Here is a 16,872-nt window from a genome sequence, read left to right as displayed (position 1 = left end):
CTTCAAACTACACTACAAAGGCACTGTGATAAAAACAGCATGGTACTGGAAAAAAAACAGACTCGAGGATCAGTGGAATAGATTGAAAGATACAGACAACTCCAGATCTACTCACCTACCTATCTTTGACAAAGGAGCCAACCATCCTCACTGGAGGAAAGATAGCTTCTTCAATAAATGGTGTTGGAACAACTGGATTTCAACCTGCCAAAGATTAAAACTAGACCCTTATTTTTCACCATGAACTAAACTAAAATCTAAGTGGATTAAAGATCTAAATATTAAAACAGAAACACCAAACTTGCAGGAAGATAAATTGGGTAGAACTCTCGAAGACATTGGCATAGAAAAAGACTTTATGAACAAAAATCCTCAGTAGCAAGAGAACTAGCACAAAGAATCAACAACCGGGGAATCTCATCTTAATAAAAAGCTTCTGCACTGCAAGAGAAACCACCACCAGAGCTAAGAGACAACCTATAATGTGGGAAAAAATGTTTACCAGATGTTCCTCAGAGGCCTGCTATCTAGCAGAACTAAAAAAAAACGAGATCCCCCCCCAAATATAAAAACCCAACTCAAAAGTGGGCATCTGAAATGAAGACATTTCTCAAAAAAACACATAAAAGCAGCAAATATATGAAAAATTTCAACATCACTTGAGAGATGCAGATGAAAACAACACTGAGATTCCACCTCACCCCAGAAAAAACGGCTTCTATCAAGAAATCACTCAATAAACAAATGCTGGAGGGGCTGTGGAGAGATAGGAACCCTTCTCCATTGTTGGTGGAGTGCAGACTGGTGTAACCACTGTGGAAATCATTATGGAGATAACTCAGACAACTAGGATTAGAAATTTCATTTGCCCCAGCTATTGCTCTGCTGGGTATCTTTCCAAAAGAAATTTTAAAAATCTTACTACAGCAATATATGTGCACCCATGTTTATAGCAGCACAGTTTGTAATAGCTAAATCTTAGAAACAGCCCAATTGCCCATCAACTGGAGATTGGATGAGATGATAAGGTTTTTCTATAAAATGGAGTACTACTCAACCATAAACAATGAGAAACTGGAGTCATTTATAGGAAAATGGCTGCATATTGAAGCCATACTCTTAAGTGAAATAAATAGGACACACATGTAAATACCAAATAGTTTCTCTGGTGTGAAAAACTGAAAGTGTAAATAAGGTTCAAATTGTATAATTGATAATATGAAATAGGAAAAAAAGGGCTAAAGGAACAAGGAAGTGGGAAGGTAGGGAAAAGGAAAGGAAAAAGAAAAAATATTAGAAAAGGAAAAAATGGAAACAAAGTCTTTGTAAATAGCCACGGGTGGAGTGGGTGAGGGGAAGGCAGGGGTATGGGGAAAAAATAAGAACCAAGATACATGATGTAAAGGTTCAAGATCCCAATGATGAATGTAACTAAACTGTATATCTAAAAAGTATCAATAAACTTAATGGAGCCGAGGATTTAGCTTAGTGGTTCAGCTGCCTGCCTTGCAAGCGCAAGAACCCTAGTTCGATTCCTGGTACAAAAAATTAATAATAAACTTAATGGAAAAATAAATTCAAATGTCTATTTTCAAAATTATTTAAATATTAAACATTTTATCAAATAAGTTTGTATGACCTATTGTAAAGATTCCTTACCATGCAAAACAAACGTACTTCAAGCCATGCTTGCTTTCTTCCTTCAAATAGATTTTCATATTTTCATCAATAAATGACCTACTCTGACATATTCTATAAATTGGGAATTATGTTTGAAAGCTGAAGGGCTAGGGATTAGTTCAGTGGCACCGCACCTATGGCAAGTGCGAGGTCTTAAGTTCAATCCCTGGTACCAAAATCAGAAGAAAAGAGTGAATATACTTATAAGAGACAATCTAGAGCGTTCAAACAAAGCCAACAGCAATGATGAAGACAAAGCTATTTAAGTCATTAAAATATACACACAAGACCAAGTTTTATTGCTTACAAGGATTAAATTCAGTTTGATATGCATATATCAACATTTGATTTATTTGCTCATGATCTTCGAAGTCTATGACCTTTGCAAAACCCCAAATGACCTACAAGCATCTCTTTCACAGAGATTTTTCTCACCTATGCTATCTGCTGTAGCCTACCGTACTCCCCAGCTGTGTCTGACAAGCACTGTTGTACCTATGTCAGAAACTTCCTCCAGGAGAATATTCAGATGCCCATTTATTTCCAACTAAGAGACTTTACTGAAACTCAGGTGCCACTCATGGCCAGCAGGCTAAGGACAACCAACACAGACTGCTCCTACAGTGCCTCACAGACGGGCTCCCCACATCCATACAATTTTAAGGTTTGCTTTATTTTTTTATTTTTTGCCAGTTACAAATCATCACTTCGGTATTCATAAAGACTGAAAGTGCCTATATTTATCCCTTAATAATAATAATGGTACACTTTCCCCTAATCTTAAAAAAGTTTTAGCCAAAAAGCAGTTGTACTATATGTCATCACCATACACACACAGACATGCACAAATACAATTTACCAAACTAGGAGAAAAATCAAAACATGTGTCAGGTTAAAATTGACTTTCTCAAAATTATCTGTGGTCAGGAAATGATAGCCTATGGAAAAATAAAGTCTACCTCCAGTTTTTATATGGCTCATGAGGCAAGAATGGTTTTATATTTTTAAATGATGGAAACAATCAAAAGAATAGTATCTTGTGAAATGTGAATATTACTGAAATCAAAGTGTTGGTGTTCATAAAGTTTTACTGGGACAGAGATACACTCACTCACTCATAGTCTCCAACTACTTTCCTGCTGCAAAGACAGAACCAAGTGGCTGTAAGACAGTAGATGCCTCAGAACTTCCCAAGTGATTTGGAGGACAGGGCATTATGCTGATGGTGTGATGACATTAATAGATGAGCATACAAAATGTCAGCATCCAAAACTACACGCTCATGGAACTATTCCCAACTCACAAGTCAGAATTTAGAATTATTTTATTATAGCGGAATTTCACAAAAATAAAAATGAGATTGCAACCCAAGCTTGAGATTTTTTTTAGCCAAGAAAGGAAAAATATTAAATGTCAATTAAGCTGCTTTTGACTACGTTAGCCAAAGATATGTCTAGAAGAAAATAAACTTTGTAGAGATTAGTCTTTTAGTGAGAACAAACACTTGAGAAATTCAAAACACTGGGCTACATCAAGTCAATTAAGAAACAAGGAAAATTATTTTGATAATTCTCTTGAGTTCACACAACACTGTTACTGTGGTTTTTTATTCAAGGAATCAGTGATAAATCTGCAAAAACTGAAAAATTAGAACCCTTGATTCATCGATGTGATTGGGCAAATTCTGAAAGATAATATTTTCAAAATGAGAAAAACTATTTCAAGACAATCTGAGGTGGAATCTGCTAAGATGTATCATAACTGATGATCATGGGAAAGCAAAGGAAAGAAAGAAAAGAAACAAAAGACCAGTGAACAACTCTGCAAAACACGTTCAAGGTGTGGGGTATTCATTGTGTTATCTACTAGTGAGTATTCTCTGGAAAATATTTAATCTCTCATGCATTATACTGAAGTACAAATGGTGCTGCAAACTTGTCTTGTAAAGTCCACCATCTCTAGTCCTTGATCTGGCACTATGTGCTTCATCTCAGTCAGAGTACAATGGGTTCCGAGTTTCCCCTCCCTGTTCAGAGCCGCAAACCTTCTCGGGGCACTAAGGAGATCACTCCAGAGCTCATTTCAGTTCTCTTCTCAGCTTACCGTCCCTTCGTCGTCTGAGGTCTGAAGTCTTAAAAGACCATTGTTGCACAGATTTTTCTCCCGTTTTACTTGTTTCAGGAACACATGTTAGTTTGGTTCCTATTACTCCATCTTGGCTGGAAGCTGAAATTCAAGGTTACACGTAAACATGCAGGACAGCACAACAGCTAATGGCATCAGTTCAAAGCCAAAGTGTTTGTGTTCGAACCTCAGGTCTGCCACCTAGCTTTGTAGACTTTTACAAGTACACTTTTCTTATGCCTCAGTTTCTTCCTCTATATAATGAAGCTTACAATATTAACATGCTCAGAATAGCGCCTGACATATAAAACTACATTAAAAACAGATTTTACCTGAGCCAAACACTTTTGCCACATCCACCCATTTGCTCTTGGCATCTCTTAAAAGAACTATACAATACACAGTATAGACAGAAGCTAGAAAATGTTTTTCCAACCTCAGTATCTAGAAGACTCAACCAAACAACAGAAGGTATCCTTTTCTCTTTTTTAATTGCCCCCTTTAGACTATTGAAATAGAACTGCACTATATCGAAGTTTAATTTCCTACTAAAAAAAAAAAAACAGGCAAATCCAAACAATTAGCTGTTCCAAGGAGGAACAGAAAAAGAAAACACTTTTTTTTTGGTCTTTGGTCCCACCAGGATTTTCTCTTCTTTCTTTCATAGAAGAAAGAGATAAGCTGACATCTCCAGGTAGACAGGATATTGTTCCCCAGAGGGAGGCATCAGTTTGAGAATCCCACATTGAAATCACCATGGGCACATACCAAGCCAGATAACCCCAGTAAGTCTCAGGACTTGGAGTGACCACAGACAGGTGACAAACCGGCCCCTTATGTAAAAGACCAAGCATAAATATCTACTCAATGAAGCCTAATGCTCGTGTTCATACGCATCTTTAAGTACACAAAGAGTGCTTGCCTATCAAAAGTTTTAATGTTGGGCCAGAGATTTAGGTTCTGCCACCTGCCTCACAAGTGGAAGGTCCTGAGTTTGATCCCCGATACCAAAAAAAAAAAAAAAAAAAAAAAAAAAAAAATTTAATGTCACAGATTAAACATGTTGTTTCTAAAATACTAAGGCAATAACTGAGTTTTAAAATGTATTACAGACAACATATACACTATAATGCAGAGTCAATATTCTGACTCTCAAAAAATATACATTTCACATTGAAATGAAACTGTCTTCAACTCTAACCGGCCCCAAAGATTTTCTTTCCATCTTGATTCTGTTTTTTCAACACTATATATGAGGATTAATCCATTTTTCCAATTTTAAAAGCAGGGATTTTCCACAGAACCAACTATGCCTAGAATTTAAAAACCACAGAATTCACATGTGCTAAAGTAATAAGGTATAATAGCGTGCTTTTTCCATTTGCTACATGCAAGCTTCATTTCATTTCTAACTCAGTGGCTTACAGATGTAGAATAGAAGTATGCTTACAGAGGGAGTAGTTTAAACTGACCAAAGAAAATGTAAACAAACATAGGTGTTATACTTTCTCCAAATTGGCACACCGCTTAGAAATATTTAATAGTTTAACAGCTTTATAAAGTGACTGAATCTTCATGAAGAGACTACTAATAGGTACTTTAACACTTGTAAGAAAATGGGAGAAGCCTTGTCTGCAAAACGCTGCACAGGTCCCCTGGTCTCCTGCTTGGGGCACTGCCCTCACTCCCACCTCAAAAGACCCACATTCTGATGCTTTTGGAACTTTATGATGAATAGAACAGATTCCAAACCAGTGGAAAATCAACGCCCATTTCCAAATTGCAACACATTTTAAGGAATAAAATTTTTAAAAAATCAATACTTTATATTTCAGCTTTAGTAAGAAGCTATAAGTTTTTACCTATTTTAAAAACTTAACAGTAAAGACCATATTTATTCAAAGACAAACCAAGAATCTTACAAATACACTGTCTCACTCAACTTAGTGCAAATGCACAAATTTTTCTTTATGAGATCATGCTTATTTATCCGTTTATGTGATACCCGAACGAACTATTAGCCAGCAAGAGGCTAACCCTTTACTGTTACAGTTGCCTTTTCTTTTAAATAGCACACACACAAAATAAGTAGTGCTAACACTGGCACACTTGCTATTTTTATAGTTCATTTAGACTTCAGGGCTCACACATTCGGAAAGCAAGAAAACAAGCTGGTGTGGAAAACATGGGCTGTTGGCATCTTCTGCTGTTTTCCAGCTGTGTGGCTCCAGAGGACATCAGAACTCAAAACATGAGCCTTTCTTCATGGCACTGCTGGCTCAATCTTTGAGCACCTGGCGACACAGGCCATCTTTTTAGACATCAGCGTCTCCCCAGTAACTGGAGTGTGAGGATAGTGGTAGCTTTGCCTTTTCATCCTACACCTACCATCGTGCCACTAACAGACAATTCTGCAATGCAGTGTACTAAGCAGAGGTGCGTTTGTGACTGCCTGGATATGAAGTACGATGTGCCACCCAAATCCAAGGTGACAAGTACAATGGGTCCCTCTTCCCATATCACAAAACTTTCTCAGAATCAAATCCTGGTTAAGAAATTCTATTCCATAAGCCATTAAAGGATGACAGAGCAATCTCAGGACTGACTTCAGTGGTTTACACTGCTTTATTTGTGATGAAATGACCTATGTAGAAAGGGTTAAGTATTTCTAAGTGAATGGAAATAAGCTAAACATTAACACACACCGAGGGCAAAGCACCTAGGTTGGCATCACCTGAGAATTTGTTAGAACTGCCCCACTCAGTCCCTGTCCTCTGGCCTAATAGCAGCTACCTGCTTTAACAACCACTTCTCTGATTTGCTGATATTGTGAGCATCATCGGCAAAAAGGAAAAAAAAAAATCTACAGTGACTGGGCTTCTTCTCTTAATAAAAACTACTTCCTGAGTCTATTTCCGGCAAATTATTTTCTACTTGGCTTACAAGCTTTGGGCATCAATCAGCAAGAAGTGGAGAAAAGGGATTTTGAGAGAAGTTCAGGCCCTGTGGCTCTGGTCCCAGCTCTTTCACTCCTTAAATGGGTGCCCTGGGCAATTCACTTCAGCACTGAGCTTCACTGTGACCGATGCCGAGAGTACTTTTGGTGTCACGATGGGGACAGACACAGCTGTGCACACTGTAACAGTCACAACCACGTAAAATGTCACAGCAATTCACCCATGAAATCATGGCTAACATTCTAAATGGGGGAAAAGGATGTATTTTTTTTTTTTCAGTAAGTGTCAATGATCACAAGCAAGTGAAAAAGACATAAGAGTAGAAAAAACATTAGAAATGTCTTAGTGACTACTCTAAAGAGAAACGAAGTTCTCTGATCTGGATGATGGTTGCAGGAGCACAAGAAACTTTTCTACAAATGTATATCAACTATGAACCACCTCAGAAGTTGTTCTTCAGAGAAGTAATAAAATCAAAATGCCAAAGCATGCTCTATGTTTTGTCTTAAGCATTATGAAAATGAACAGCATAATAGCCTACATTTGCTTAAAGATGCTAAGCCAGTCTGATGAGAGAGATTTTTCCCAAAAAGATTTAAGTTTCAGCAAGAAATTGACTGCATCTTTGTTGTAATAATGGAATTGGGTATCCGCTTTGGGATAAAAGATCAAACTTTTGGGCCAGGGGTTTAGCTCAGTGGTTTACAAGGTCCCTGGTATCCACCCCCAAATTAAACTTTTGAGTGAGATTAAGTAACAGGTCAGCAAACTATAGTCCCCAAGGCATAATCAGTGAACTAAAAATGATTTGTACCTTTTTTTAAAGATTTTTTAAATGTATATACAACGAGGACTCAAAGCATAACACATCTACTACCTGGCCTTTTGCAAAAGATTCTTGCCTCAATCAGAATTTCTTTAAAATAATGTCATTGATCTGGGAATATTAAGAGCTGGGGTACTTGCTCTTGAACTACCTGACTGGAGATACACATCAAGTATTTAAAACAAATGATTTCTGTAAAAGCCAAAAACAAGGAGTTAATTCAGCTAAGCAGTAATACAATTTGAGATACATAATGACGTGTGATGATAGAAAATAACTAGTTCTCTCTCCTGTGTGACCATAAACTAGCTCAAAATCAAATGCAAAACAACAAATCAAAGAACATCTTAGCCACTCAACTCAAAATGATCAGTTAAATTGTGAATAACACTCACTGAATGGCACTTCACTATTAAAAAGCAAACCTGAAAAACACACCTCAAATTTATTTTTGCTATGACTGCAAAATTACTTATAACTTCAACAGATGAGGCTACCATCGCTGTCATCCACAGTGTCTACAACTCAAGGCCTATTGCCCTGGAGAGAGTTGGAAGTTGGTGAAAGAAGATGAGGCCAGAGGCCCTTCCCTTGACAGCAAGATTGGGAAGGAGAGGAAGTGGCCAGAAATATGCATCTTGACCTATTTCACAATTCTAAACTCTAGCTGCATTCTTCCAGACTTACAATTTTGGTGCAATCTGGGCTTCTTTCTGCTTTTTTATTTTCCTATATCCATAAATCAAAAGTTTTAGCCACCAGAAATCCACAATGTTTCTGGCATCCAGATCTTCCCGGTACTTCCTCTGCCTTTTCCTTAAGTTTTAGAATCTAAGCAGCTCATTATTTCAAAAGCCTCTCAGCTCCAAATGACCTTGCACACCACAGGCTAAGCTGTACTAAGAATTTCTTCTACATTTTTTAACTGCAACTGAAGACTTCCAGTGATACCTACAGGACCAAAGGAATCCACACTGCTTCATGTGGCTCTACACGGCTCAAAATGTTCAGATCCATCTACTTGTGCTACCAACATCTACTGTCATTTACTAAGATTGTGAGGTGCAAGAAAGAGGCATCAAAGAGGCACTTTGCAGATATCACCTCATTTAATCTTCACAAAATCCTAAAGTGTTTTAATCATGTTCAGCGTATAGTTATGGAAACCAAGTTTTTAAGAGGTGAAATGTGCTGCCCATCCCCTGCAAGTGACACATTAGCAGCCCTGCAAAAGCCACTCACACTCAGACCTCCCCAGTAACCATGGCCCTATGTGGTCCTAACATCCATTCACCCTAGTGTAAGCCTAACCTCAGGCCGCACTGAATTACTACTAATCCCAAAACACAACTCCCATTTTCCAACGACCCTCCTTTGTCTGTTTCCTATAGCCCAAGAAGGTCTCTCCTCAACGTATCTGTAGGTCAGCTTGCAATGCCCAAATCCAACCCATTTCACGCAAAAACAACAACAAAGAAAAACTCTACAAGACACCTGGCAGCCACTACCTTTGCTCTCCTCTCACTTCCTTCACTACAGCAGAGTCTCGCGGGGCCCACAATAGCCGTCCAGCTGATCAGAGACAACATCTAAGAGTAGGGACCCGACCATACAAATTCGTATCCTACCCAGCCAATAGAACACAGTATACAAGGCAGTCCACTAACTGTTGAATATCAGCAAAACATTTCAATTCATGGAAAAACAGACCAGAAGTTTTTAATAAGAGTTTCCTGAGTCACTTAAAACTATGCTTACTGCATGCTAACAACAACAACAAAAAAATCCTCAATTAGCTTTATTTGATTATGTTTTCAGAATCAAATTTCCTGTGCGACAAAGGCATGACACACCTACATTTCTCCTCAAGGCTAAGCTTTGCATAGTAGACCATCATCATCCTAACACATACAAGAATTTTTCCACCAACAAAAGAATCTGAAGCTGGTCGATCACTCTACACAGTAATAAGGATATTATGAATCCCTACATTTCCAGATAAACCTCTCAACTACATAAAAACAAACAACACAACATAAAAATCTAGAGAACTTTTCTCTCCTATCTCACATAAATGACAACTGTGACAATATCTTCAGTGTAACAGATTTATGCACCTTGAGGGTTCATACCAGGCACTTGTCGATCGATGAGAAATTACAATTGGCATGGTCTTCCTCTTGCCTCCCCTAAAGCTTTGTCATTTCCAGCGGGCCTCTCCAGAAAGGTGAGCTCAATCCATCCACATCTGTCAACAGCACTGTATTAACGGACAATTATATGCCAGTGTAAGTATCCTCTCACTCTCACTTGTCCCTTTCCTGGCTTCTCTCTCTTGCCTTAGTTTTCCTATTCTCATCTTCTGTTCCTTTTCCTGACATCAGAGGTCCACTGTGCCAATCGAATGAATTACTTTCAGGTCCTGAAGAAATATTTTCATTTGCTGTTTTGTGATCACTCTTTAAAAATTAATATCAAAACATGCTTTGGGCCATCTGGTTGACCATCTTGTGACCAACTACTACCCTATGAGCTCCATGTGCAGGAGTGGCTGCTACACTGGAGCCACATCAGATGGCTGAGAACAAGGCAGTGATGAGGGAGAGACAGGGTATGATGAGGATGTATTTTAGCAAAGTGAAGGCGAGCTATGACCCAGTCAACGAAAGTTTCACCTCATTTCTGACTCAGAAGACAGACTGGTGAGCTGTTCACAAGCACTGGCCACAGGAGACAGCCCATATTCACGGTGCCAATCGTTTTAAGCAAAACATCATATACTATAAATTTGAAATGTGTTGATTTGGAGAGGACACAGGATTTAACCCAGGTCCTTTGCAATGAGCCACATCCGTCTCCTTATGAGACAGAACCTCATTAAATTGCCCAGGCTGGGCTTGAACTTGCCATCTTCCTGCCTCAGTGATCCAGAGTGCTGGGATTATAGGCATGTATTACCATAGTTTTGTTCTTTAACTTGTGAATTGCTTTGAAGCTACATGTAAAGTAGAAACATTCTAGAACATATCTTGGTTTTAAATTTGCAAATTTAAGCAACACTATAAGAAAAATCATTGAAATCAACCTTGAGTCTCTTAAGACTTTTACTCTTTGAAAGGGAATTTTTCCAAGATGGACATTGAACATCAGCTTTCAACCATGGTTAACCTAATGGAATAGTGAGAACTCATCAGAATATAGAATCTAGAGCCCTCGATGACCTCTCAACCTTATGCACCAGTGTTTCAAGAGTTAAAAGGTACCAAAATGCTATCTGGTCTACACATAGCAAGCTCTGTTAATGTGAGTAAATTTTTTTTTATGTTTATCAACCATTTCTCTCCTTGGTCACAACTTTATCTTCCATAGCACTGTAGTTACCTACACATCCTATCTTCTTGGAGGGGGGAACCTCTTGAGCTTCTTCTGAGTGAGAAGATGCATCTTTTCACCCTTGGGTTCCCATTTCAGCTAGCACAGCACTTCGCAAAGAACGGACCAGTCTAACTAATGTTAACACCATCTCAGTATTTCTTCTACACCTTTCTAAACAGAAAAGCTGCCAGCTTCTTATGCATTAATGACAGAAAAATAATTTTTCCGCTATCTGCCAATTTTTTAAATCACCTATTTGTGAAGAACATGAGTTTAAATGGGTACAGTATATATACTCAAACAGCAACTGCCTTGCTGACCAAGATTTACAATGGAATAGATTTTTACAGACTGCCCAAGACAAAGTCTTCCAGTAACCCCCCAGGACAAAACAGGTGAGAATGATTTAATATGACCTGTACTCATCTGATTGTCAGTGTTGCACATTTGCCTTCATAGTAATCCAGAAAGCCTATAAACCTGGACAGAGCCACCTCCCTTGAACACCAGGTGGACGGAAAACTGGTTCTCCAGTATGAGACTAAAGAAGCAGCCAAAACACTGAGATCTCTCAGAGTACAAAAAGCATGTAAAGAATCAAGATGCCCCATGTATTTGAATTTTTTCACAAATAACAAAAGTACCCAGCTACCAAATAAAAACATTTTCAGTGAACGATACAATTATTCTATAAATGAAACAGAACCTTTTTCATTCTACAAGGTAGGTACTCCAAAGCATGTAAATTATAGTAAAGTAAGTGAACTCTTCAGGTTTTATTGTTCACTACCCAATGCACCATGTCATCGCAAAAGTCAGTTACACAATTCACATCCAAGTAAGTAGAAAAATCAGTCCAACTCTTGGCAACCAAACAAGAATCTTCCTCAAGAAGTCTGCTCACTTCAGTCTTTAAGCAACAACATACTAAAGGAACAAGGATGAATGAGGAAATTTCAATCCCAACAAAAAACTAAAACACAACTAAATTTCACTACTCTAGAACAACAGTACAGCTGGGCAGTTACTTCATCTGTCTCCCCTCCTTCCACTTTTTAAAATAAACCGTTTCAGTCTTAGAGGCACTCATTGTGAGGAGACTATGCCAAATGAACCTAATTAAAAAACTGAAGTTTTCACACATCACAAAACTGAACTGAAATGCTAGGGATAAAATATTTCATTATAGTCACAGAAACAATGTTCTTAAAGTCCTATAAAAGCAATGTCATGGACAGAATACTACCACAAGGGATAAAAAGCAATGGATTACTTTTAAGAAACTTGTTTGTGCTTTGGATTTTTTTTAACTTATTATGAGTGGCCCTCCTGACAAGATTAATTTCCCTCAGTAGGGACATTTTACTGTTTTCCACTCTAAGTATCTTAAAGTCTAAGGAAATCTCATAGCAGATAAAATACCCACACACACACATACATATCTAATGCTTTTCTTATACTACTGAATCACATTATAATTCATTTTACTAAAATGTCAATAAATTTAAACTTTTACCACATCAGTAAAATGATTACTGCTTTAAGCAACAGAACATTTTCCTTTTTTTTTTAAAAGAAGCCTCACTTCTCAATTATCTCTCAGTATTCAATGCTTTATATATAAAGTCACTGAAAACTTGATGTGGTGGCACAGAACTGTAATCTCAGCATTCAGGAGGCTAAGGCAAGGGCCGGGAATTTGGCCCAGTGGTTCTACCACCTGCCTCGCAAGTGCAAGGTCCCAAGTGTTCGATCCCCGATACCAAAAACATAAAATAAAATAGGAGGCTAAGGCAGGAGAACTCTTGAGTTCAAGGCTAGTCTGGTCTACACAGTGAGACACTCCCCAAAAAGCAAAAACAAACAATAACAAAACACATCCTTGAGGTCCTAGCCTATACAAGTAGTGTAATAAAATACCCAGACTTGATAATTTAGGACTGCCCTAGAAGTCCAAGCGGGGGGAGAGGTGTGCACAGATTTAAACAGTGAGCTCTAAGTTAATATTTTAAAGCAATAAAGTTGCCCTTAAGTCGAAATATGAGATTTTTGCAATATAGTTCAGCAACACCCAAAACTAGACAACAGCATACATCTTTGAAATCCGAGAGCCGGAAGAAGACTACAAAAGCTTGAATAGCCAAACTGTTCCCAGAGGAATATTATGAGGGGCTGGGGGAGCAACTGCACATGCAGCCCTAGGGAAAAGGTTTCTTTTTATCAGTACCTCCCTATAAGGAGGCCAGGCCGAGGAGATGTCTTCTCCAGGAGGGTGAGCTCCTTTCCATCTGGCAGGGAAGTGCAATCAAGGTATGGCTGCTAGTGGAGCCCTAAGGTGTGTGGAGAAGTCAATGTAGGCTAATTTTCAGGACTATGTGGCAATGATGTACAGTATCATTTTACCGCTCTTTATTATGGTCATAGTCAAGCTAGTACTTGCATAATTTTGCATTTTCATCATGTCCCCTTCTTCTAACTCAGATGCGCATTTTGGAAGCTGGTCATACCGTACCCATTTCACCACACCACAATCAACTGTGATGGCTTCAGAATTCGTATTTGTCTAAGGAAATTTTAAGCAAAATGTAAACTTTAAGCATTACAATGTAAGTTTGGAACCAAGATCCTATCTGTGTGACACTATTCCAGATTTGTTAACAACTAGCCCTCTCAGGAAATGGGTTCCCTTCTGGAACTGTCACATGGCTACAAAGTGAGGTCACTTTGGTAATTAAGATCACGAGTCAAGATACTGTTGGAAAATAAATGCTGACTCGCCACATATTAAATCACACTGAGGTACTGTGTCTTTAAAAAAATACAGAGAGAGACAGAGACAGAGAGAGAGTGCGCGAGTGCGACAGAGACAGAGTCTCACTATGTAGGTTCAGGCTGGCCTTGAACTCACTTTGGAGCCCAGGCTGGCCTCAAACTCACAGTAACCCTCCTGCCTCAGGCTCCTGAGGGCTGGGATTCCAAGGGTGCACCACCATGCCTGGCTTATGTCTTTAATAATTAACTTTTAGGGCCAGACATTTACCTCAGTAGCACTTTGCCTGCCTCTCAAGTGCAAGGTCCCAAGTTCAATCCCTGGTACCAATAATAACAACAACAATAATAAACTTTTGACAATTGTGTTTATGTTTGAAGACGGTACTGAAAAGTGTTCTGAAACACAAGAATGAAGGCAACAGGCATGGACTACCCCTGAGAATAGCCATCGCTGCCACCAAATCTCATCTCTAGGTCCCAGTTTCTCATCCAGTTTCTTTAGTAACTCCCACCTGACAGCACCCCCAAGAGAATTACTGCACCTAGCACAGTACTTAGTACATAGTAAGGAACTGGATGGACATACACTTCAGTTTTACTGAGACTAAATAATAAATAGAAATTTTAAAATACAATGTCAGAAACAGACTAATCTCCAGTTAATACCTACATTCTATTTACTTAAACTATACAACTCATTAGCTGGTACTTAATTTATGTTTTTAATTCACTATGCTCTTATGTTTCCAATTTAAAATTTGAACTATCACTCTTGCATCTTGACCATGCCTAACAGCAAAAGATAAAATTTCACAGATGAGCAAATTCCAGTAAGGATACATCCTGTAGTATTTAATGATAGACTGCTAATATAAAATTGAGCCATCTCTTGTCATGGTATTCTTATATAACAAGAATTACCTCCCATTAAATAAGCTTCTACATTGAGAACATACATAGTTTATCATCACACTTCAATGTTTAGTAACTCTTTTCAAGTGAAGGGGGTAAAAGCATCAAAAGTAGAAGTAGAAATGAATACACAAGTATATAAGAAAAATTATTCACATTCAAGTCAGCATCCTTTCCTATATGCCCAGAACAGTTTGTACGCATGTTTAGATTTTGTCACACTGAGTTCTAGGCCTGTGCTCTCTGAGGATGTAAGTTTCCTGAGTAATGAATCCTGCACTGTACCCCAAACAGGTAACCCCATGCTCAGCACAGTGAGCGATCTAAATGCTTGTCAAAGAGATAAATGACATGAAGGAAGCTGCAGCCCTACCATCAGTCCTGTTGCTTTAAGTAATAAGCAAAATTCCCAGCCTGACATAGCTAAATCTAACTAGCACAAGGACATTTTTTTTTAAAAAGTTAAAGAACCCTGAATGGCAACATAAAAAGTCTGAACACCTGTGAGAAAGTTATGGTAATGTAGGAAGGTGAACTTAAGTGAGACTAAACCCAGGGACTTTTTTTTTAAACCAACGAAGAGGAAGTAACTGGAAAAATGATTTTTAACAAGATACAATCAACTTGTGTTTCTGAGGTAGAACTTGAAACTACTTTTGATATTGACCAGAATATCCCAGCTATTATCCATCAAAAGTAAAATTTAAGAGACAGAAAACTGAGTCCAAAACTATGACAAACATGAATTACAAGTATCTTAATCTTAAATACAAAATTTGAAAATGTTTTACACAAGGTTCTTCTCCCATTTACTTAAAAATGCTCTAATTTTCTCTATTCTGTTATCTTTATTTCTCCAACTGGTATTTGAAAATGAACTTACATATTATTTTCAATTTTAATATGACAGTGATAGTGTTTATTCTGAACTTTATTAATGTTACAGTGATATTTCCAGTGACAAAAGCACCCCACAGTAACCATTGCGTGGAGAAATAAACACGTAATTCCCTGATGCATAGCAACTTCAATTTATTGACTTAAGTGATAACAAAAGTTGTAATAAGGACATTGTTATGATTTAGATCCAAAATGTCCTCCAAAAGCCTGTGTTCAGAAGTGGGGCTCTCAGAAAATGTCTGGATCGTGAAGTTGCTATACTCAGTGGATTAACCAAAATGAGATCATAGATGCACTATTAGGAGGTGGAGCCTGGTTCACAGTGGTTCACTAAGGATTTGAGTTGAAAGGGTAAATTCTTGTCCCTAGTTCCTCACTTCACTCTGCTTCTTTCCTGCTATGACTTGAGAAGCTTTCCTCACCAGGCAACTTGCACCATGCCACTTATGCCTTAGAGTCAACCAACCATGAATAAACCACTAAAACCAGACACAAAATAAACCTCTTATCTTTTAAGTTGTGGGATCAGTTATTTTGTTCTAGCAACAAGAAAGTGACTAATACGAAGGCAAATCAAGTAATTGGCATGTTAATATAAGTTTAGTTTCCTTTCTTTACACAGTCCCTCACCATTAACTTTCCTCACTCATCTGGGGACAAAATTCACTTTACAGATCTGTTACGATGATTGTATGACCAAAAACACACTTATGCATCACTGATTGGTTCCTCCACGGTTGCAAATGCCCCATAACTTGCCAAATTCCACCAATTATGCAAAAAAGAGTAACTTTTTTCCACCCTATACTCTCAGATGTCAACCTACCACCTGATACAGTCAGGAGAACTATTTCTGTTACCAAGTAGTGTACACACATTTATAGTAACATAGTTGTACATAGAGTATACTTACAGTGAATGGGTATAAATATGCAATGTACACACATCCACAGAGTATGTACATACATGCATAACACTATATATACATACATATACACACACGCACATGTAATTCGTACTCATACAACATATACACATGCATATACAGTGTCCCTACATGGAGGCCTTAAAAGAGCCATGAACATAGTCCTGCAAACCTGCAAAAAGGGCTCTAAGCGAATTTCTTTTTCAAACTAGAACTCAAGAGCCTTATAAAATATTCTTAATGAGTGCAGCTAATAACAAACCCAAGGAAGAAAATATAGCTATTTTGCTTAGAGGTCTGTCTTGACAGTCACAGCTAGTTTCCTACTGCAGTATACATCATGGCTGATCAGCAATGAACTGATCAACAACAACAATAAAATCAGAAAAGGAACTTGGCCT

General features: G+C 38.1%; 1 protein-coding gene across 1 annotated transcript in view; it reads right to left on the bottom strand.

Annotated features, from left to right (window-relative positions):
* Positions 1-16,872, bottom strand: part of Dip2c (disco interacting protein 2 homolog C) — a 304,786-nt gene that overhangs the window by 270,127 nt on the left and 17,787 nt on the right. Inside the window, exon 3 of the mRNA XM_033761773.1 lies at positions 3,784-3,906. Within this exon, the coding sequence (XP_033617664.1) occupies positions 3,784-3,906 (123 nt within the window). The remainder of the gene's footprint in view (positions 1-3,783; positions 3,907-16,872) is intronic.

Source organism: Fukomys damarensis, unplaced genomic scaffold (assembly GCF_012274545.1).
Source record: "Fukomys damarensis isolate Sample0158 unplaced genomic scaffold, DMR_v1.0_HiC HiC_scaffold_10, whole genome shotgun sequence".
NCBI lineage: Eukaryota > Metazoa > Chordata > Mammalia > Rodentia > Bathyergidae > Fukomys > Fukomys damarensis.
This window is presented reverse-complemented; position numbering and strand designations above follow the sequence as displayed.